Source organism: Narcine bancroftii, chromosome 5, assembly GCF_036971445.1.
Source record: "Narcine bancroftii isolate sNarBan1 chromosome 5, sNarBan1.hap1, whole genome shotgun sequence".
NCBI lineage: Eukaryota > Metazoa > Chordata > Chondrichthyes > Torpediniformes > Narcinidae > Narcine > Narcine bancroftii.
Window position 1 is genome coordinate 212,356,130 of NC_091473.1, and position 21,563 is coordinate 212,377,692.

General features: G+C 53.0%; 1 protein-coding gene across 1 annotated transcript in view; it reads left to right on the top strand.

Moving 5' to 3' along the window:
- Positions 1–12,184: 12,184 nt before the first annotated feature.
- The window catches only part of LOC138765511 (zinc finger protein 850-like), a 34,369-nt gene continuing 24,990 nt past the window's right edge, over positions 12,185–21,563 (top strand). The window contains exons 1-3 of the mRNA XM_069942539.1: positions 12,185–12,497; positions 17,572–18,562; positions 20,544–20,917. Coding sequence (XP_069798640.1) covers positions 17,601–18,562; positions 20,544–20,917 — 1,336 coding nt within the window. The 5' untranslated portion in view covers positions 12,185–12,497; positions 17,572–17,600. The remainder of the gene's footprint in view (positions 12,498–17,571; positions 18,563–20,543; positions 20,918–21,563) is intronic.

The window sequence follows — 21,563 nt, forward strand, 5'->3', positions numbered from 1 at the left end:
TTTTTGTCTCGAGCAAATTCTGTGAAGGTACTTCTGTTTCTCACACGATTAATACCTTTTGTTTGTGGCTCTGTTCTCCTCCCCCTGCCTTTTCTCCCCTTCTCCCCAACCTTTTAATTCAGGCACTTCCTGCTTTCAACACCCCCTGAAGAAGGGCTCAGGCCCATCCCATCAAGAACAGGTCTTTACCTCCTGCAGATGCTGTGGGACCTGCTGAGATCCTCCGGTGTTTCCCTGTTTCCACTGCAATCACAAGGTCAGCATGTTTCTCTCATCCTCCTGGAATCTCTGCCTCCTTCCCTGATTGACCTGCCCCACCCCCTCCCCCCATCTGAACTGTCTCCCCTCTTGTCCTCTTGGTAATTGTCAATCAGAGAAACATGTTGGAATCTGAAGCGAGAAGAGCTTAGCAATAGACATGGGAATAGCTGGACAAGTTGATATCAATACCATCTGCTTGGAAAGGGCTGAGGTGGTGGGGGGATATAAAGTGTTGTTCTGACTTAGAGTGAAAGGTTAGGACTTTATTCCCTGGAAGTGTCAGGGGAGGAGAGGAGATTGGATACAGAATTCTGAGGGCGAGAGATAGGATAAATACAACTGTGAAAGATAATAGAATATAGGAAGTAAAGCTAGTATGAATGAAATAAGGAATACTAGACTAGACTAGACTAGAGGAAGTTAAGTAAGTGCTGAGTAGGGATGAATTCCGATAAGAGTGTGACGCAAGTATAATAGAATGTGAGGAAGGGTTACACAAGTATAATAGAATAAGGGTCTTGTAGTGATAGACAGAATTAGCAAGTTCTGCATATAGAATTTTAGTAAGTCCTGGGGGTTGAGATGTGTGAATAAGGACAAAGGCAGATTCATGAATAATAACAATGACATGATGGGACCCAGACAGGATACCCCATGGTCTTTCAAGTTTACAGAAACTGCACGTAGGCAGACAGAATTACCAAATGCCAAACAAATCCAGGAGGCAGAAGAATGTTAGGGGGGGAGGGTACCTCTACACTGAAATGAACAGTATGTATGTGTATTCCCAGGGTAAGAAGAAGCACCCAACTTTGCATTGTTGTACAATAAATATTGTTTGTTCTCAATTTTTGTCTCGAGCGAAATTTGTGAAGGTACTTCTGTTTCTCACAATTGGGGGCTCGTCCGGGATCCCACTCCCTCCACTGTCAGAGTGCCCAATGATGGGGGTAGGTGCACCCCAGATGATTCAGCTTGACTCCCGGACGACGGGTGACTGGTCAGTGGACGAAGCGAGTGATATCCGAGAAGAGGCATTGAGAACAAATGACGGGTGAACGTTAAGGAAGCGCGCTAGGGATAGCTACTGGATCCCGGTAAGAGGAATTTTATTTACCTGCTAGTATGGGAGGTGTGAGTAGCAAGGGAAACAGTCCTAAAGAAGGACGGGAAGATCAGATACCTAAACATAGTCCGTTAGGATTAATGTTATCTGATTGGGGTGTGGGGAAAACCCGTGGGAAAGATAAACAGACCATGGTTAGGTATTGCTGTCAGGAATGGGTTAAGAATCTGATAAAAGGGAGTTCAGTATATTGGCCAAAGTTCGATCTGACGAGGACTGGATGTGTCAAGCATTGAACATCTGGCTCTACCAAAATCAAGGAGGTAATACCGAGAGCAGAGAATATGCAGCCTGTTGGCTCAGTGGATAAGTGGTTTAGTGTAATTGACCTCAAAGATGCCTTCTGGACCTGTCCATTGGCAATAGACAGTAGGGACATGTTTGCATTTGAGTGGGAAAATCCTTTTACAGGACGGAAAAATCAATACCGGTGGACGGTCCTTCCCCAGGGTTTTACAGAATCACCAAATTTGTTTGGCCAAGTTTTAGAACAGGAACTAGATGAGGCCCCTCGGAGAGAGGATTGTCAATTAATACAATATGTTGATCATTTATTAATCACGGTAAAAACGTATGATGTGGTTAAACAATACACTTGAATTTTTGAATTTTCTAGGGAATAAGGGTCTTAGAGTGAGCGAATAAAAGTTACAATTTGTTCAATCTGTAGTTAAATATTTAGGTCATCTGGTTAGTCAAGGAATTAGGAAGATAAGTCCAGAGAGAACACGCAGTATTCTGCAGATCCCGTCTCCAAAGAATGCTCAAGAACTTAGGAAATTCCTTGGTTTAGTGAGATATTGTAGAATTTGGATTGAGAATTATTCTAGCCTGGTCAAATTTCTTTATGATAAACTTGCGACTCCAGGGGGCGAAACTGTTGTCTGGGCGGAGGAGGAGATTAAAGATTTTACCTTGGTGAAACAGCATCTTATTAGTGCCCCAGTTTTGGCTTTACCTGACCTAAATAAGCCACTTGACCTATATACCAATGCGAAAGACGGTGTGGCCATGGGAGTATTAACGCAAGAGAGGGCAGGCTTTAGACAACCAATTGCCTTTCTGTCAAAAATTTTAGATCCTGTTTGTCGTGGTTGGCCAGAATGTGTGCAAGCAATTGCAGCCACTGCTATTTTAGTCGAGGAAGGATGAAAGATTACGTTTGGTGCCCCGATGTTAGTTCATACCCCTCACACAGTCCGCACCATTCTCTTACAACGTGCCAGAAGGTGGCTTACTGATTCTAGAATTTTAAAGTATGAAGCGATTCTTATGGATAGGGATGATTTGACACTGATTATAAACAAAGAACAGAATCCAGCCGCCTTCTTGGTTTCTCCAGATTCTGATACTGTCCCCAATGATTTAGAGCATGTATGTTTAGAAGTGATAGATTTACAGACAAAAATTAGAGATGATTTAAGTGATGAACCTTTACGGGAGGGTGAAAGATGGTTTATTGATGGATCTTCCTGCTGCATTGACGGCATTCGTTATAGCGGGTATAGTGTAGTGGATGGGAATGAAGGAGTTGTGATTGAAGCCAGTCATCTTCCCGGTCATTGGTGGGCACAATCCTGTGAATTATATGCCCTCTGTAGAGCTCTCCAGGGTTTAGAGGGAAAGGTGGGCACAATCTATACCGACTTAAAGTATGCTTTTGGTGTAGTGCACACCTTTGGAAAGATTTGGAAAGAGCAGGGAATGATAACTGGGAAAGGACAAAAGTTGATCCATGAAAACTTAATTGTTCAATCCTTAGATGCTCTTATGTTGCCTGAGGAGATAGCTGTAGTTCATGTATGGGGCCATCAAATTATTGACAGTCCTGAAGCACAGGGGAACAGACGGGCAGATGAAGCTGCCAAACAGGCTGCACACACAGAAAAAATAGACATGCAGCTGTTATTCCCCACCCCACATGAGGTTCAAAAGACTCCCATCTTTTCACGGGAAGAGGAGGTTTATATGAAAGACCAGGGAATGCGTCAAACTGCCGATGGGTTGTGGTGGACGGCAGAGGGACGCCAAGTACTGAACAAAGCCTTGGCTCGTCAGATTATTGATCAGCTCTACCAGCAGACACATTGGGGAACACAGGCACTTGTTGATGCTTTGGTACGGTCCTTTAATTGCTCAGGAATATACACCATAGCCAAGCAAAGTACTCGGGGGTGCCCAATCTGTCAGCGAGTGAATAAGAAAGTCATGCGCCAGGTAATGCCTGGCGGTCGCGATATAGCCGTACGCCCGTTTCAACGAATACAGATTGACTTCACGGAATTACCTAAGATAGGGGTTTATAAATAGCTCCTGGTGATGGTGGATCATTTTACTCAATGGGTTGAGGCTTTCCCGACCCCTAATGATCACTGTTATCCGGATATTACTAGAATCTGTTATTCCGCATTATGGCATTATTCAAACCATTGACTCAGATCGAGGTGCACATTTTACCTCTCACGTACTACAGGGTGTGTATAAAATCCTGGGAACAGATTGGCAGTTACATACCCCTTGGCACCCCCAGAGTTCAGGCCGTGTTGAACGGATGAATCAGACCCTGAAAAATCAACTCACTCGACTTCATGAAGAAACTGGCCTCTCCTGGATTAAATGCTTACCCTTAGCTTTAATCAGGACTCACACAGCTCCTCATAAGGACCTTGCTGTCTCACCATATGAAATGATGTTTGGTCTTCCTTACATGGGATTCCACACTGATACCCCTACCCCTGAGGCTAATGACCAGTACATATCTAAATATTTACAGGGACTTTCTACTTCTCTATATGACTTAAGAAAGAAGGGATAATTAGCTCAAAACACACCCCAGGACTATCATATTATTCATTCTATTAAACCTGGTGATTGGGTATATGTAAAAGCGTGGCAAGACCATAAACTAAAACCGATATGGGACAACCCTTATTGTGTACTTTTGATTACAGACACTGCAGTGCGAACAAAAGAAAAGGGGTGGACTCACATACAACGCATTAAACAAGCTAATCCACGGACTAAAGACATTGATAATATACCCTCCACCTGGTGAGCAGTCTCGCATCCTTCTGGCCTGAAAGTTATGCCACGCCGGGAAAAAGTGCTGTAATGTTATTTTTCCTCCTTGAATAGGGGCAGCAGAGGTGATAATTACTTTGAGGAATCGACAAGTTTACCTTTAGAATGCAGACAGGGCACAGGTATAGAGTGTATTCATAGTGGGGTACCTTATTTAGTATGGTTTAATTTAGGATCCCAACATGGACCAGGGAAACAGAACTGCCCTAGGGGAGTGGATTGGGTTTGTATCCCGGCCTCTACAGATATTAAAAAGATGAGTGCTAAAAATATGGTACAAAGAAGATGGTGGGAAAATGATAGGTAGAACATTAGTCAGGGCTATACCTGGAGTAGGGATGAAGGGGGTATATATGCTAATGCTCGCAGACAAGCTGCTACTCACAGGTTAGGTAACAATAAATGCCCCCCTCCTGTCGGACTCTGGCTTTATCTTACTCTTAATTTAGTCTATGTGTAGTCTGAGCGCGTTCTTTGAATGAAGTGATAGGAGAAGGTATTCGGTTCAACAGTCAATTTATTACACAGCACAAGAATAAAACTTAACAGAGCTCTGGGTCACTCATTAGTTCATAGGTCACCTGCACAGTGAGCTACTCCCCAAGACTGACCCCTATTGTCCAGTTGGTTCAGTTTATATAGGTCAACCTTATCATACAGAACAAAAGTTGGCTTCCTTTGCTAGATTTCATTATCATACAGAACAAAAGTTGTCTTCCTTTGTTAGATCTTTTTGCATAAGGGTTATCACAAGTCATCTCCTGTTTTGCAGATATCTGGGGTGTAGCACTCCCATCTTAATCCTCCAGGCCAGACTATCCCGTTGTGTTGATCAGAAATTAATTCATCCCCAGATATCTCTAATCACCATTCTGTTCTTGTCCTGCCAATTTCTGCTGTTCTCTTTAACACCTCCTCCTGCCTTAATCTTCCTCCTAGACTTGTTTTCCATTCCCTTTGTTTCTTACAGGCCATTCTTTGTTCTGATCTGGCCTGTGTCTCCTGTGCTACTCACCACCTCCTTCAGTTTGAGCATTCCTCCTAAATTCTGGCCTGTGTCTCCTGTGCTACTCACCACCTCCTTCAGTTTGAGCATTCCTCCTAAATCGTTTTATGCATTTCCTCTCCCTGTATTTGGGAGCAGACCATTTTGCTCAGCCAACTTTGCTCCATGCTGTGATTGCCACTTAATCACATTCCTCTTTTTCCCTGAACCATCCAGTAAATATCAACTTATTAATTAATCATTTCTTTCATAATGTTTTAACCCCTAGATTCCAACACTCCCCCAACTTGGCATCTTGTAAATCATCCTTTGAGTCACGAATACATTCGGAAGGCTAAAGGACATCAATATAAGGGGGATTCCAGTTGTAAATGTCTCAAGCTGCTCCAGAATACCACAACTGTTTGGCATTTAAACCGTTTAATCAGACTCCAGGCAGTTTTGGAGATTATCACCAAACAGACAGCGACGGCCTTGGATTTATTGGCTGAAGAACAACGACAGATACGAGCTACAGCTTATCAAAACCGCCTGGCTCTCGATTACTTGTTGGCTGCTGAGGGCGGCGTTTGTGGAAGATCGATTGATGACAATGGTCACAATGGTCAGGCGATTGAACTTTTTACTGGTGACTGGAGGTGGATACACACAGCCCTTATAGACTTCCCTGCCTTATGACTTGTGTGCAGTGTTTAATTCAACGGACCCTTCGTCAGATCACTACAACCCAAAGGATGTATGTTTCCCAAACTCCGTCTGATGATGCTGAGATTGCACGTTTGCTGACTCACTGGGAAAAAGACCAAGCTTCCAGTTGAGAATTTAATAAGCATAGCTAAAGAAAAAGTGTGGATTGTGAGAGATAATAAAATATAGGAAGTAAAGCTAGAATGAAATAAGGAATACTAGACTAGACTAGAGGAAGTTAAGTAAGTGCTGAGTAGGGATGAATTCTGATAAGAATGTGAGGAAGGGTTACGCAAGTATAATAGAATAAGGGAAGGGTCTTATAGTGATAGAAAGAATTAGCAAGTTCTGCATATAGAATTAGTAAGTCCTGGGGGTTGAGATGTGTGAATAAGGACAAAGGCAGATTCATGAATAAGGACAATGACATGATGGGACCCAGAGCACATAGCAGACAGAATTACCAAATGCCAAATCAATCCAGGAGGCAGAAGAATGTTAGGGGGAGGGTACCTCTACACTGAAATGAACTGTATAAAAGTTGGGTGAGCCCCAGTATGTGTGTGTATTCCCAGGGTAAGGGGAAGCACCCAACTTTGCATTGTTGTACAATTAATGTTCTTTGTTCTCAATATTTGTCTCGAGCAAAATCTGTGAAGGTATTTCTGTTTCTCACACAACCAGGCTCTTTCCACTGAAGTTCGGGGAGACAAGAGCTAGAGGACATGGGCTAAGGGTGAAAGGTGAGATGTTTAAATTAAATTTTTAAATTTAGACATACAGCACGGTAACAAGACGCTTTGGCCCATAAGCCCATGCTGCCCAGTTACTCCTGAATGGCCTACAATCCCAGTACGTTCTGAAGGGTGGAGGGGGAACTGGAGCCCCCAGGGAGAACACACAAACTCTGACAGACAGTGTCACACTAAGCATGATGACCATCTGGCTTTTTGCACATGACAAGCCCTACCCTATCAGCAACCCACTCCTCATCTGCAAATTATGTACGATCAAAGCTCACAACCAGGTTCCCCCTCACTCAGGAGAACACGAAAATCTGCAGGTTGAAGTAAAAACACAAAGTTAAAAAAATACATCACCCACATTTCGGGCTTGAGCCCCTCATCAAGCATCAAGATAATTTTCTCTCCCCCCCCCCCCCCCCACAACCTTTGCTCAAGCATTGTTCTTGCACATCACCTGATCTGGGGAAGCTCCATGCCCATGGACATTTCATTCCACACACCATTGCCACACAGATATATGAGCTGTCCACAGTCTCATGTAATGCCATGTTAATGCTGTCTGTAGCGTGGCATCAACATCCACCTTAAATTTCCGTTAGCCCTCTCTTTCCCTCATCTCTCTGCTGACCCCCTACCTCCAGTTCCTCAGCCCTTCTCTTCCTTTCCCCCATCAGGCAGCTTCTTTCTCAGCCACCTGCTCACCTCAGCTCATTTCTCATCTGCCCCCTCCCATTTGCATCCACCCATTGTTTTATCTTGTATTCGTCTGTGTGAGTACTCAGGCAACACATGGATGAAGGAAAATGTTCTTTACTTTAAAGTTGATGTAAACAGCCCATGAGGCTGAAGATTCCAATACAGATCTTTCATACTGCAGTCTCCTGCTCTGTGTCAGCCCCTGCTGGTGGCCAAGTATAATCAAACGGGAGCTATAATCCTTAAGGCATTGGTAGAGGCCATGCAAACATGATAACTATCATTACATCCTCCTTTCTTAAAGTAGCTTACTTTTAACCAACATGGCCTAACTCTGCAATTTTAACTTTGACACCAGGAACTTATTATTATCAACATTGTTAACATTTTTTTTAACTTGTTTTTAAAACTTGAAGAGCCAATAAGATAACACTGCTTCATTCTAGAACAGGAGTCTTTAAATTTGCTCAATGAGTCTCTTAGGAGGATTCATGTGTCTTGATGATCTCCTGATTGATTGTCCTTGATTCTGAGTTTTTGTCTCAGATGATGTCTTATCAGATGTGCATTCAGGTTGTTTAACAGTATCCGCCTTTCCATCTACTGTGGCTGGTACCATTTGAAGGTCTCGATGATTTATTCACATCTTCATCTGTCTGAATGGTCTATGATCTTGATTGGACTTCACTAAGGACAGTTCCCTTCTGAGTCCATAAGTATGTTTTGTCTTTTAGGCTTACTTGGTCACCAGTGTAGAGTTCCAGTAGGTTTTTTTTGTTCCTCTGTCATAGTAATACTTTTGCTTATCTTTCTGTTCTTTGTATTTCCTCACTTTCTCCCCCTCTTTTGTTTTTAGGAGCTTTTCCTGAATGGGTAAGTTTGATCTTAGCCTATGTCCCATAAGGATTTGTGCTGGTGACATGCCACACTCGAGCGGCATTGTGCGGTATTCTAGCATACTCTGGTAGAAGTCCATACCAATCTCTTTTGCCTTGTACATCAGTCTTTTCACTGTCTGTACTGATTTTTCCACTAGATCATTAGACTGTGGAAAATGAAGACTTGATGTGGTGTGTACAAAGTCCCACTCTTTGGCAAACTGTCAGAACTTTGAATTGCCATGCCATGTCTGGAGAATATGGCTTTCATACCTGTTATTACAGCATCTGCATTGGTGGTGTTCAGTCTCCATACCTTTGGATACAGGGAGTAATAGTCTGTGACTACAAGATAGTCCTTCCCTTGACATTCGAATAGGTCAGCGCCTACCTCTGGTAAAGTCTGTATGGTACTGGGTGTGGCTTTAGTGGTTCTGCAGGATTGCTTGCTTGATATTTCCGACACATATTTCTGTTATTCATTCGTTATATCATTGTTGATTCTTGGCCAGTACATCCCCTCTCAATTCTTTTCTTACATTTTTCGATTCTGAGATGTCCTCCATGGATCCTTTTTAGCATCTCTTTTCTCAGACTCTTTGGGATAAGGATTTTACTTCCTTTCCAGATTATGTCTTCAACCACTGAAATGTCAGGTGAGCAGTCCTCCTTCATGTTGGCCATCTATCCAAGATGGGGTTTTTTCTCAGAGATCCGCACTATCAATGACTCCAAAGACTGAGTGAGGAACAATAAGCTTTAATACACATTTGATATCAGCTGTGCCAACTCCATATGCTGGAATCAATGGAAGGGGGCAGGGAGATGAAACTTTATGGCCAGGTCACAGTGGAGGGGGAGGGGTTACAGGGAATCAAATCATCAGTGAGTGGGCCAGCCACTTATACACAGGACAGCACAGAACAGTATGTACATATCATCACATTCACCCCCTCTTTAAAAAATAATACCCAATCCTAAAGGTTCAGCTGGTCAGGTGGGTTCCTCTGCCTCTGTGACCAGTGCAGGTCCGCTGGGGGTGTACTGGTCAGCTCCGTTGCTGGTCAGGTGTCTTGAGGTTGGAGGGGGCAAGGCTGTCGCCGTAGGTGGTGGGATCTGTTTGTCTGTGGGGGCAGATGTGGTGGTCAGCTCGGCTGTGTGAGGGTCCCGGGCATGTGGTGGGGGTGCCCATGGGGCATTGCTAGCCTGCACCATCCCTGTAAGGGACGATGTGTGTGTATGTGGTGGTCAGGGATGGGGTTGGGTGGGTGTCTCCGGGCACACACCATTTCCCAGACAGGGACTGTGTCCTCATGACCATTGGGATTTGCATGCAGGAGCTGCACTTCTTCTACCAACAGGTTAGTCTTATGGCCCCTCGTGTGTTTCCTCAGCAGGACAGGTCCTGGAGATGAGAGCCAGGACGGTAGATTGGTTCCGGTCACTGACCTTCTGGGGAAGGAAAACATGTGTTCATGTAGAGTCATATTTGTAGCAGTGCATAGGAGAGATCAGACAACTTGTAGTGCCTCTGGTAGGACTTCCTGCCAGTGAGATATAGCCAGGCCTTTTGACTTTTGAATCCTCTTTGGCCACAGGAGAGGTTCTGGAGGATTGGGGAGTGGCAAATGTAGTACCCTTGCTTTAAAAAAGGAAATAGGGTGAATTCTGGGAATTATAGACCAATGAGTCTGATGTCAGTGATGTGCAAAGTATGGAGAGGATTCTATGAGCATTTGGATAGTCGACTCAAGGATGGCTTTGTGAAGGGAAGATCATACCTTGTCTAATTGAGCTTTTTGAGGAAAAGAAATTGATGAGCGTCGGGCAGTAGATGTGGTCTAATGCATTTTAACAAGGCATTTGACAAGTTCCCACGAGAGACTCATCCAGAAAGTCATGAGGCACAGGATCAGTGGAACATTGGCTGTGTGGATAAAAAATTAGCTTGTAGGAAGAAAGCAGAGAGTAGTAGTGGAAGGAAAGTTTTCTGCCAGCAGGTTGGTGACTAGTGGAGGGGCTGCAGAGATTTGTTCTGGGACCCCTCCTCTTTGAGATTTTTATACGTGACCTGGATGAAGAAGCGCAAGGATGGGTCAGTGTTTCCGAATGACACGAAGGTTGGAAGAGTTGTGGATGGAGCTGAAGGTAGTCGAAGGTTACAAGAGGATATAGACAGAATGCGGAGTTGGGTGGAAAAGTGGCAGGTGAATTTTAATCTGGATAAGTGTGATTTTGGAAGGACTAACCAGAAAGCTGAATACAGTGTTAATGGTCAGTTACTTAAGAGAGTGAATCAACAGAGGGGCCTTGGGGGTGCAAATCCATGCAGCCCTCAGGTCGCTGCACAGGTTGATAGGATAGTTAAAAAGGCCTTCGGGACGCTGGGCTTCGTTAATAGGATGATTCAGTTCAGGAATACAGAGGTCATGTTACAACTCCACAAATCTCTGGTAAGACCAGTTCTGGTCACCTCATTATAGGAAGGATGAGGAAGCTATGGTGCAGAGGAGATTTACCAGGATGTTGCCTGGATTGGGAAACAAGTCTTAGCAGAGCTGGGACTTTTTGGAGCATAGAAGGATTGTTATAGATAGAGAATTTGGGTTAAAAAGGGTTTAAGTTAAAATGTAATGATTAGTCATAAAAGGGGGCTATCCACTAGAGTTTAGCTGGAAAATGTTACAACAGACTTGCAATAGATTTAACTACAGAGAGACATGCAGGAGCCAAAGATTGATAAAGAGTGAAAAACAGGATTTGGTGTGAGCAGAGGTCATGAATGATCGTGGTGTGCGTGACTAACAGTAATCAGGATGATTACATATCATCACATTCACCCCCTCTTTAAAAAACAATACCCAATCCTAAAGGTTCAGCTGGTCAGGTGGGTTCCTCTGCCTCTGTGACCTGTGCAGGTCCGCTGGGGGTGTACTGGTCAGCTCCGTTGCTGGTCAGGTGTAGTGGAGATGCCGAAGGACAAGCAAATTGTATAAAAAAACAACGCACTGTATGTATCGGGGCTTGACTTGGCGAGAAGCCGGTTGAGTCCAACTCTGCAGACTTGTGAATAAAGCTTGTCGTGTCACCGATCTTAAAAAGACTCTTGTGAGAATTTGTGTTTCTGACAAGGATGAGAGGAGACTTGATAGAGATCTACAAGATTACAAGAGGCATAAATTGGGTGGACAGCCAGCACTTGTTTCCCAGGGCAGGATCAGCAAACACCAGAGGATATCTGTGAAGGGAGGGAAGGGACATCAGGGGTAAGGTTTTTTTTACACTGAGAGTAGTGGGTGGCTGGAATGCCTCGCCAGGGATGGTGGTGGAGGCTAAAATATTGGGGGCATTTAAGAGACTCTTAAGTAGGAACATGGACGGAAGAAAAACAGAGGGTTAGGGGGTAGGGAGGGTTGACACCACATGGGCTGTAGTGTTCTATGTATCTAATTTGCGGGTGGTCTCAGTCTGGCAGTGCATGAGTCCATGGTCAGACATGTCGGCGAGGGAATGGGATGGAGATTTGAAATGGGTGGGGAGGGAGGCAGTGGGACATCCATAATATTGCGGAGGACAGAGACGCAGCGCTCAACAAACCAGTCTCCCCGATGTACAGGAGACCCTGATTGGGTAAAACAGGCAGCGGCTGCGATTGGTGAGATGGTGGATGAGAGGATCACCCAATTTAAACGTCATGGCTTGGCCTATTGGTCAGACACAACAGACGAGGGCGGGATCTTATCGCTAGCCGGGCTTTGAGACGTCATCAGAGGTGGGCCGATTTCGCACCCCACCCGAGATGGCTCCTATTGGTCAATCCACCGATGAGGAGGCGGGAGCTGCTGATTGAGGCCTGCGAATGGTCGATGTGGGACGCCCGGGTCGTGAAAAGCAAGAGATGCGCCACCCAGAGCAAGCGAGCACGTGACTCGCGTCCTACGTCTGATTCGCCGGGTCACGTGTGCGGGCGCGGCGGTCAACGTGAAGAGGCCTCGCTCGGTAACCGGGAAGCTCAGGTCGGTGCACCTTGCTTATTCTCGGCTTCCTTACCCCCGTTCCATCCATCTCAGCCCTCCACTCGATCCACAGCTCCCGATCGACCCTACGCCCAATCTCGATCGAATGCCCGCTCACACGCCCCGCAGGGCGCTGCAAGCCAAGGGCCGAGCTCGAGAGCTGGATGTCTCCGCGCAGGCGCGAAGCCGGCTGATTGACAGCCTCAGGGCTGACGGGCGGGTTTGTCACCACGCATGTGTAGAATTCAGGCCGGCCGCCGGCCAAGAGCGACGTGGCTGATTGACAAGAGACAAATTTGCCACTGCGCGTGCGCGGCGCCAGAAACGTACCGCCATGATGGAGCGGTTGCTGAAGCGCAGTGCATCCTGGTTCTACAATCCGGCCATTGGTCGCAGCAGGACAAAGCTGAAATTGCTTTTTTGCAATATCTCATTGAAGATTAGGTCCATTAGCTAGAATATCTGCATGAATCGTTACATTTTCAAGTCAAACCAGGGCAGGGCAAATACGATGAATAGTGGGGCCCGGAGAGTATTGCAGGACACATCGGGGTCCAGGGACATGGAAGGTTGCAGGGGTGGGCAACCTTTTTAAATTCGCATTCCATTTTAAGTTATCCCTATGCCATAAGTGCTCTGTGATTAGAAAGGGATTCTTAAGGTGGTACGTGAGTGGAAGAAAAAGGTTTGAAAACCATTGTTTTAATGGTACCTAATTGACTGATTACGAATAAGCCAATGACAATTTTTTTCTCAAACAAAATATTTCATTATCAATTATAGAGCAGTGGTTCTCAACCTTCTCTTCCCACTCATATACCACCTTAAGCAATCCCTTATTTACTCCCTCCATAAATCTTCGTCTGCGAAGCCAAGCCAAAGAAGAAGAAGTAACCACAGCACTTATGGCACAAGGATTGTTTAAGGTGGAATGTGAATTTTTTTTTTAAAAAAGGGTTGCCCATCTCTGGTTCAGAGGGAAATGGGTCTGGGGATTGGGATGTTCGAAGTCAGAAGGGTCCAGGAGGATAGAGAAGGTTCAGAGGGAAATGGGTCTGGGGATTGGGATGTTCGAAGTCAGAAGGGTCCAGGAGGATAGAGAAGGTTCAGAGGTAAATAGACTGAACACAGGTAGATGGGACTATCTTGGGGAACAAATGGTTGGTAGCATTAGCCAAAGCCTTTTCTTTTGAATAATATCCCTCCCGCTCTCTTCCCCCCCCCCCGCTCTCTTCCCCCCCCGCTCTCTTTCCCCCCCCCGCTCTCTTTCCCCCCCCCCGCTCTCTTTCCCCCCCCCGCTCTCTTTCCCCCCCCGCTCTCTTTCCCCCCCCGCTCTCTTTCCCCCCCCGCTCTCTTTCCCCCCCCGCTCTCTTACCCCCCTCCCGCTCTCTCGCCCCCTCCCGCTCTCTCGCCCCCTCCCGCTCTCTCGCCCCCCTCCCGCTCTCAGCCCTCCCGCTCTCTCGCCCCCCCTCCCGCTCTCTCGGCCCCCCTCCCGCTCTCTCGGCCCCCCTCCCGCTCTCTCGGCCCCCCTCCCGCTCTCTCGGCCCCCCTCCCGCTCTCTCGGCCCCCCTCCCGCTCTCTCGGCCCCCCTCCCGCTCTCTCGGCCCCCCTCCCGCTCTCTCGGCCCCCCTCCCGCTCTCTCGGCCCCCCTCCCGCTCTCTCGGCCCCCCTCCCGCTCTCTCGGCCCCCCTCCCGCTCTCTCGGCCCCCCTCCCGCTCTCTCGGCCCCCCTCCCGCTCTCTCTCGGCCCCCCTCCCGCTCTCTCGGCCCCCCTCCCGCTCTCTCGGCCCCCCTCCCGCTCTCTCGGCCCCCCTCCCGCTCTCTCGGCCCCCCTCCCGCTCTCTCGGCCCCCCTCCCGCTCTCTCGGCCCCCCTCCCGCTCTCTCGGCCCCCCTCCCGCTCTCTCGGCCCCCCTCCCGCTCTCTCGGCCCCCCTCCCGCTCTCTCGGCCCCCCTCCCGCTCTCTCGGCCCCCCTCCCGCTCTCTCGGCCCCCTCCCGCTCTCTCGGCCCCCCTCCCGCTCTCTCGGCCCCCCTCCCCGCTCTCTCGGCCCCCCTCCCGCTCTCTCGGCCCCCCTCCCGCTCTCTCGGCCCCCCTCCCGCTCTCTCGGCCCCCCTCCCGCTCTCTCGGCCCCCCTCCCGCTCTCTCGGCCCCCCTCCCGCTCTCTCGGCCCCCCTCCCGCTCTCTCGGCCCCCCTCCCGCTCTCTCGGCCCCCCTCCCGCTCTCTCGGCCCCCCTCCCGCTCTCTCGGCCCCCCTCCCGCTCTCTCGGCCCCCCTCCCGCTCTCTCGGCCCCCCTCCCGCTCTCTCGGCCCCCCTCCCGCTCTCTCGGCCCCCCTCCCGCTCTCTCGGCCCCCCTCCCGCTCTCTCGGCCCCCCTCCCGCTCTCTCGGCCCCCCTCCCGCTCTCTCGGCCCCCCTCCCGCTCTCTCGGCCCCCCTCCCGCTCTCTCGGCCCCCCTCCCGCTCTCTCGGCCCCCCTCCCGCTCTCTCGGCCCCCCTCCCGCTCTCTCGGCCCCCCCTCCCGCTCTCTCGGCCCCCCTCCCGCTCTCTCGGCCCCCCTCCCGCTCTCTCGGCCCCCCTCCCGCTCTCTCGGCCCCCCTCCCGCTCTCTCGGCCCCCCTCCCGCTCTCTCGGCCCCCCTCCCGCTCTCTCGGCCCCCCTCCCGCTCTCTCGGCCCCCCTCCCGCTCTCTCGGCCCCCCTCCCGCTCTCTCGGCCCCCCTCCCGCTCTCTCGGCCCCCCTCCCGCTCTCTCGGCCCCCCTCCCGCTCTCTCGGCCCCCCTCCCGCTCTCTCGGCCCCCCCTCCCGCTCTCTCGGCCCCCCCTCCCGCTCTCTCGGCCCCCCTCCCGCTCTCCCGGCCCCCCTCCCGCTCTCCCGGCCCCCCTCCCGCTCTCCCGGCCCCCCTCCCGCTCTCTCCGCCCCCCTCCCGCTCTCTCGCCCCCCCTCCCGCTCCTCGCCGCCCCCCTCCCGCTCTCTCGCCCCCCCCTCCCGCTCTCTCGCCCCCCCCTCCCGCTCTCTCGCCCCCCCCTCCCGCTCTCTCGCCCCCCCCTCCCGCTCTCTCGCCCCCCCCTCCCGCTCTCTCGCCCCCCCCCTCCCGCTCTCTCGCCCCCCCCTCCCGCTCTCTCGCCCCCCCCTCCCGCTCTCTCGCCCCCCCCTCCCGCTCTCTCGCCCCCCCCTCCCGCTCTCTCGCCCCCCCTCCCGCTCTCTCGCCCCCCCCTCCCGCTCTCTCGCCCCCCCCTCCCGCTCTCTCGCCCCCCCCTCCCGCTCTCTCGCCCCCCCCCTCCCGCTCTCTCGCCCCCCCCTCCCGCTCTCTCGCCCCCCCCTCCCGCTCTCTCGCCCCCCCCTCCCGCTCTCTCGCCCCCCCCTCCCGCTCTCTCGCCCCCCCCTCCCGCTCTCTCGCCCCCCCCTCCCGCTCTCTCGCCCCCCCCTCCCGCTCTCTCGCCCCCCCCTCCCGCTCTCTCGCCCCCCCCTCCCGCTCTCTCGCCCCCCCCTCCCGCTCTCTCGCCCCCCCCTCCCGCTCTCTCGCCCCCCCCTCCCGCTCTCTCGCCCCCCCCTCCCGCTCTCTCGCCCCCCCCTCCCGCTCTCTCGCCCCCCCCCCGCTCTCTCGCCCCCCCCCCGCTCTCTCGCCCCCCCCCCGCTCTCTCGCCCCCCCTCCCGCTCTCTCGCCCCCCCTCCCGCTCTCTCGCCCCCCCCTCCCGCTCTCTCGCCCCCCCCTCCCGCTCTCTCGCCCCCCCTCCCGCTCTCTCGCGCCCCCCCTCCCGCTCTCTCGCCCCCCCCTCCCGCTCTCTCGCCCCCCCCTCCCGCTCTCTCGCCCCCCCCTCCCGCTCTCTCGCCCCCCCCTCCCGCTCTCTCGCCCCCCCCCTCCCGCTCTCTCGCCCCCCCCTCCCGCTCTCTCGCCCCCCCTCCCGCTCTCTCGCCCCCCCCTCCCGCTCTCTCGCCCCCCCCTCCCGCTCTCTCGCCCCCCCCTCCCGCTCTCTCGCCCCCCCCTCCCGCTCTCTCGCCCCCCCCTCCCGCTCTCTCGCCCCCCCCTCCCGCTCTCTCGCCCCCCCCTCCCGCTCTCTCGCCCCCCCCTCCCGCTCTCTCGCCCCCCCCTCCCGCTCTCTCGCCCCCCCCCCCGCTCTCTCGCCCCCCCCCCCGCTCTCTCGCCCCCCCCTCCCGCTCTCTCGCCCCCCCCCCGCTCTCTCGCCCCCCCTCCCGCTCTCTCGCCCCCCCCTCCCGCTCTCTCGCCCCCCCCTCCCGCTCTCTCGCCCCCCCCTCCCGCTCTCTCGCCCCCCCCTCCCGCTCTCTCGCCCCCCCCTCCCGCTCTCTCGCCCCCCCCTCCCGCTCTCTCGCCCCCCCTCCCGCTCTCTCGCCCCCCCCTCCCGCTCTCTCGCCCCCCCCCGCTCTCTCGCCCCCCCTCCCGCTCTCTCGCCCCCCCCTCCGCTCTCTCGCCCCCCCCTCCCGCTCTCTCGCCCCCCCCCCTCCCGCTCTCTCGCCCCCCCCCTCCCGCTCTCTCGCCCCCCCCTCCCGCTCTCTCGCCCCCCCCTCCCGCTCTCTCGCCCCCCCCTCCCGCTCTCTCGCCCCCCCCTCCCGCTCTCTCGCCCCCCCCTCCCGCTCTCTCGCCCCCCCCTCCCGCTCTCTCGCCCCCCCCTCCCGCTCTCTCGCCCCCCCCTCCCGCTCTCTCGCCCCCCCCTCCCGCTCTCTCGCCCCCCCCTCCCGCTCTCTCGCCCCCCCCTCCCGCTCTCTCGCCCCCCCCTCCCGCTCTCTCGCCCCCCCCTCCCGCTCTCTCGCCCCCCCCTCCCGCTCTCTCGCCCCCCCCTCCCGCTCTCTCGCCCCCCCCTCCCGCTCTCTCGCCCCCCCCTCCCGCTCTCTCGCCCCCCCCTCCCGCTCTCTCGCCCCCCCCTCCCGCTCTCTCGCCCCCCCCTCCCGCTCTCTCGCCCCCCCCTCCCGCTCTCTCCGCCCCCCCCTCCCGCTCTCTCGCCCCCCCCTCCCGCTCTCTCGCCCCCCCCTCCCGCTCTCTCGCCCCCCCCCTCCCGCTCTCTCGCCCCCCCCTCCCGCTCTCTCGCCCCCCCCTCCCGCTCTCTTTCCCCCCCCTCCATTACAGCTCTTATCGACGTCGATTGGTTCCTGGCCATGGAGGCCTCTCTGGCCGCTGAGGGTCCCCACATCTGCTCGGACTGTGGCCTGAGCTTCATTCACCTGTCAGAGTTGGAGGCCCATGCCAACCAGGCCCACACCCAGCCCCGCCGCTACACCTGCGAGGTGTGTGGCCGCTCCTGGCTCTACCCCCGTCTGCTGGAGGCTCATCGCCGCATTCACACCGGCGAGACACCTTACGCCTGTCCTGACTGCGGCAAGGGCTTCACCCGTTCTGGCAACCTGCTGGCCCACCAGCGGGTCCACACTGGTGAGCGCCCCTTCCCCTGTCCCCAATGCCCCAAGGCCTTCAAGACCTCGCAGCACTTGAAGGAGCACTGGAGGCAACACGCTGGCGGTAAGGGGGTTGGAGCCTCAACATCCCGCCTTACCGCAGCTCCCCCTGTCCCCACGCGGCGACCCCAGCCCCCTGAACCCCCGCGGGATGTCGGCGAGCGCCCGTTCTCCTGCTCAACCTGTGGCAAGTCCTTTGCCCGTGCCTCAGGCCTCCGGCGCCACCGAATTGTCCACACTGGTGAGAAGCCCTTCACCTGCGCTGTTTGCGGCAAGGGCTACACCCAGTCATCCAGTCTGGTGGCCCACAGCACTGTGCACACCGGCGAGAGCCCCTATGCCTGCCCTGACTGCGGCAAGGGCTTCACCCGGCTCTCCCACCTGCAGCAGCACCGGCGGATCCATACTGGCGAAAGGCCCTTCACCTGCCCCCAGTGCAGCAAGGGCTTCACCCACTCCTCCAGCCTTCTCCGGCACCAGCGGGTCCACACTGGTGAGCGACCCTTCGCCTGTCCTGTCTGCGGCTCTGAGTTCTCCCAGTCCTCCCACCTCCGCCGCCACCTGCCTTCCCACACTGGCCTCAAGCCCTTCATCTGCTCCGAGTGCGGCAAGGGCTTCACCGAGTCCTCCAACCTGCTGCGGCACCAGCAGATCCACACCCGAGAGTGACCCCCCCCCCCCCGCCACACACCATGCCAAATCGGTTCCGCTGCACGAAAACAGCTCCAACCTGCCCACTCCAACTGTTCTGGCCCAACTACATATGTCCCGTCTGTCTGTGTATAGATCAATGTCCCTCTGAACCCATGCTATCTACGGATCCATCCAGATGTCCCATCCCATCCACATTTGTCCAACCTGCCTATATGTGGCCCCACATTCCTCTGAACCCATCCCATCCATGGGTCCGTCAAAATGTCTCAATCCATCCACAAATTGTCCAAATGTTCCATCCCATCCATGGATCCATCAAAACGGGCAGCGCGATTAGCATACTGATTAGTAAAATGCTGATCAGTGCCAGTGATTGGGACTGGGGTTCAAATCCCGCACTCTCTGTCAGGAGTTTATACTTTCTCCCCATGTCTGCATGGGTTTTCCCCAATGGCTCTGGTTTCTTCTCACCGTTCAAAATGTACCGGGGTGTAGGTCAATTGGGTATAATAGGGCAGCACAGAATCGTGAGCCGAAATGGCCTGTTACCGTGCTCTATGTCTAAATTTTTAAAAATAAAATAACATTTTTTAAAAATCTAAAATAACATTTAAATGTCACATCCACACTGCACCCACCTTCCTCTGTGTGTTCCCACATCCCTCTGAACCCATATCATCTTATGTCCAAATGTCCCATCCATACTCGTCCCACCTGCCTTTGGCCTTACATCCATCTGAAACCATCCCTTCTGTGAACACGTCCAAATGTTTCTCAAGAAGTACCTCACCTTAAGTCCTCTAGATACCAATTTCCTGACTCTGGACAAAAGTCTCACCCAATCTATTCCTCTCTTGATTTTGTGCACCTCTCTGAGATCACCCCTCATCCTCCTGCACTCCAAGGAATAAAGCCCCAGCCTGAACCTGCATCTTAGGCCCATGAGTCCTGGCATTATCCTCATCCATCTCCTCTGCCCTGTGACAATATCTTTCCCAGATCACGATGACCAAAACTGAATGCAATCCAACAAACGGGGCCTCCCCGTTGTCTTGTTCACTGCAACATGGTCTCCCAACTTCTGTAGTAAAAACGACTCTGCAGGCACCGTGGTCAAATAAAAACACAATACTGGAGAAACTCAGCAGATCAAACAGAGTATATACATAACTGACATTTCGGCTTGAGCCCTTCATCAAGGTGTGAAAAAATGTGGGCAGGCACCCAAACAAAATGTTGGGGAGGGGAGGAGCATGGTCCCACAGGCAGGAGGTAATAGGTGGATAAGGGCGGAAGGGCACCCCAGCAAATGGAGGGGAAGAGGATGGAGAGCTGGAGGAAAGAAGACCAAGGGACGGAGAAGAAAGGGAGAATGGGGAGTGCGCCAGCAGAAACCATCACTGTTGATGCCATCTGGTTGGACAGGTCCCAGACTTAATATTAGGTGTTGCTCTTCCAATTTATGTGTGGCCTTGGTTTGACTGAACATGGCATGTCTGTCCATGGCCTCGTACTGTCAAATTAAGCCACACGCAAATTGGAGGAACAACACTTAATAATCCATCTGAGGCCTCTCCAACCAGATGGCATCAACATCGACTTCTCCAGTTTCTGCTAGCTCACTCCCCGTTCGCCCTCCCTTCCCCATCCCTCTGTCTTCCTTCCTCCAGCTCTCCACCCCACTTCTCTCACTATTCCCAGAGCCAACCCCCTGTTTACTGGTGTTCCTTTCCTCCCTTATCCACCTATTATCTCCTGCCTCTGAGCCCTCATTTCCCCTCCACCACACCCCACTATTTTGTTTGGGCACCTGACTACATTTTGCTCACACCTTGATGAAGGGCTCAAGCCTGAAACATTGGTTATCTATCTTTATCTTTGCTATACTGCAGATATTCTCCAGTGTTGTGCTTTTACTCCCAACTTCTGTACTTGATACTGACTAATGAAGGCTTTTTTACCACCCTATCTACCTGTCTCATTACCTTCAAGGTACTATATACCATTCCTAGTCCCCTGTGCTGTGCAACATTCCCAGATCACCACCATTCACTGCAAAAGTTCAACTTCCAGTTTATTATACAACTCTGATGGAGCAGCATTTCTCCGGACCACGGTGCACGCGCGTAAATGGCATGTAATATCATCCTGCCTGTGCATCAGTCGTTTGGAGATGGTTGCAGTGAAGAGAGGACAGGGCCTCCCTTGGTTGTTTATGTCAGAGGGGAGAGGCTCCCCCTCACCTGCTCCCCCACCCTGGTGGCAGTGGAAGGGATACACCTACCGCTTCTGCACCTCCATCACTAGCGGACTCGACACCAGGAACAGCTTCACAGGGATTGCTTCTCCCATCCACTCCTTAAGGGGTTGGGGGGGGGTGTCTCATAACACAGGCATTCACAGAGCTGGGGAGGGAGAAAGAGAGAGGGCAGACCCCACACCCTGTCTGCATTCACCGGGACAACCTTATTGAGAGGATGGTCCGATCACCAGTGCCTCCGCTGTCTCAGAAGACCAAGGAAGTTTGGTGTGTTCCCCCCCCCCCCACAAATTCTGCAGGGGCACTACTGAGAACAGACTCGTTGGGAATGCCCCAGCATGGGACAGGAGCTGCTCTGCTCCAGGTTGGGAGAGGCTGCTTGGGATATCACTCCCTTCTGTTCATGGTCTCCATCCATCCCTCTGGCTGCCAATCCCTCACTCTCTCCTCCCATCTCCCTCTGCCTTCCTTCCACGCTCTCCCCTTCTCCCTCTCCTCTGTTCTCTGTTCTACCCTCTCCCCTGCTTGCCCATTACTCCTCCCCTTTCTCACTCCTTTCCCCACTCCCTCTTGCCCCCTCCCTTGCTTCTTGCCCCCTTCCCCATTTACCCCCTCCACATTTACTTCCTCACGCCATCCCCTGACTCTTCCTCCGCTCTCCCCAAGCCTGCAGGGGTCCCATTGAGACCATCCTTCCCGGGTGCTTTCCAACATGTGACAGGACCTAATCTGCTCTGGGTCTGGAGAAGCTG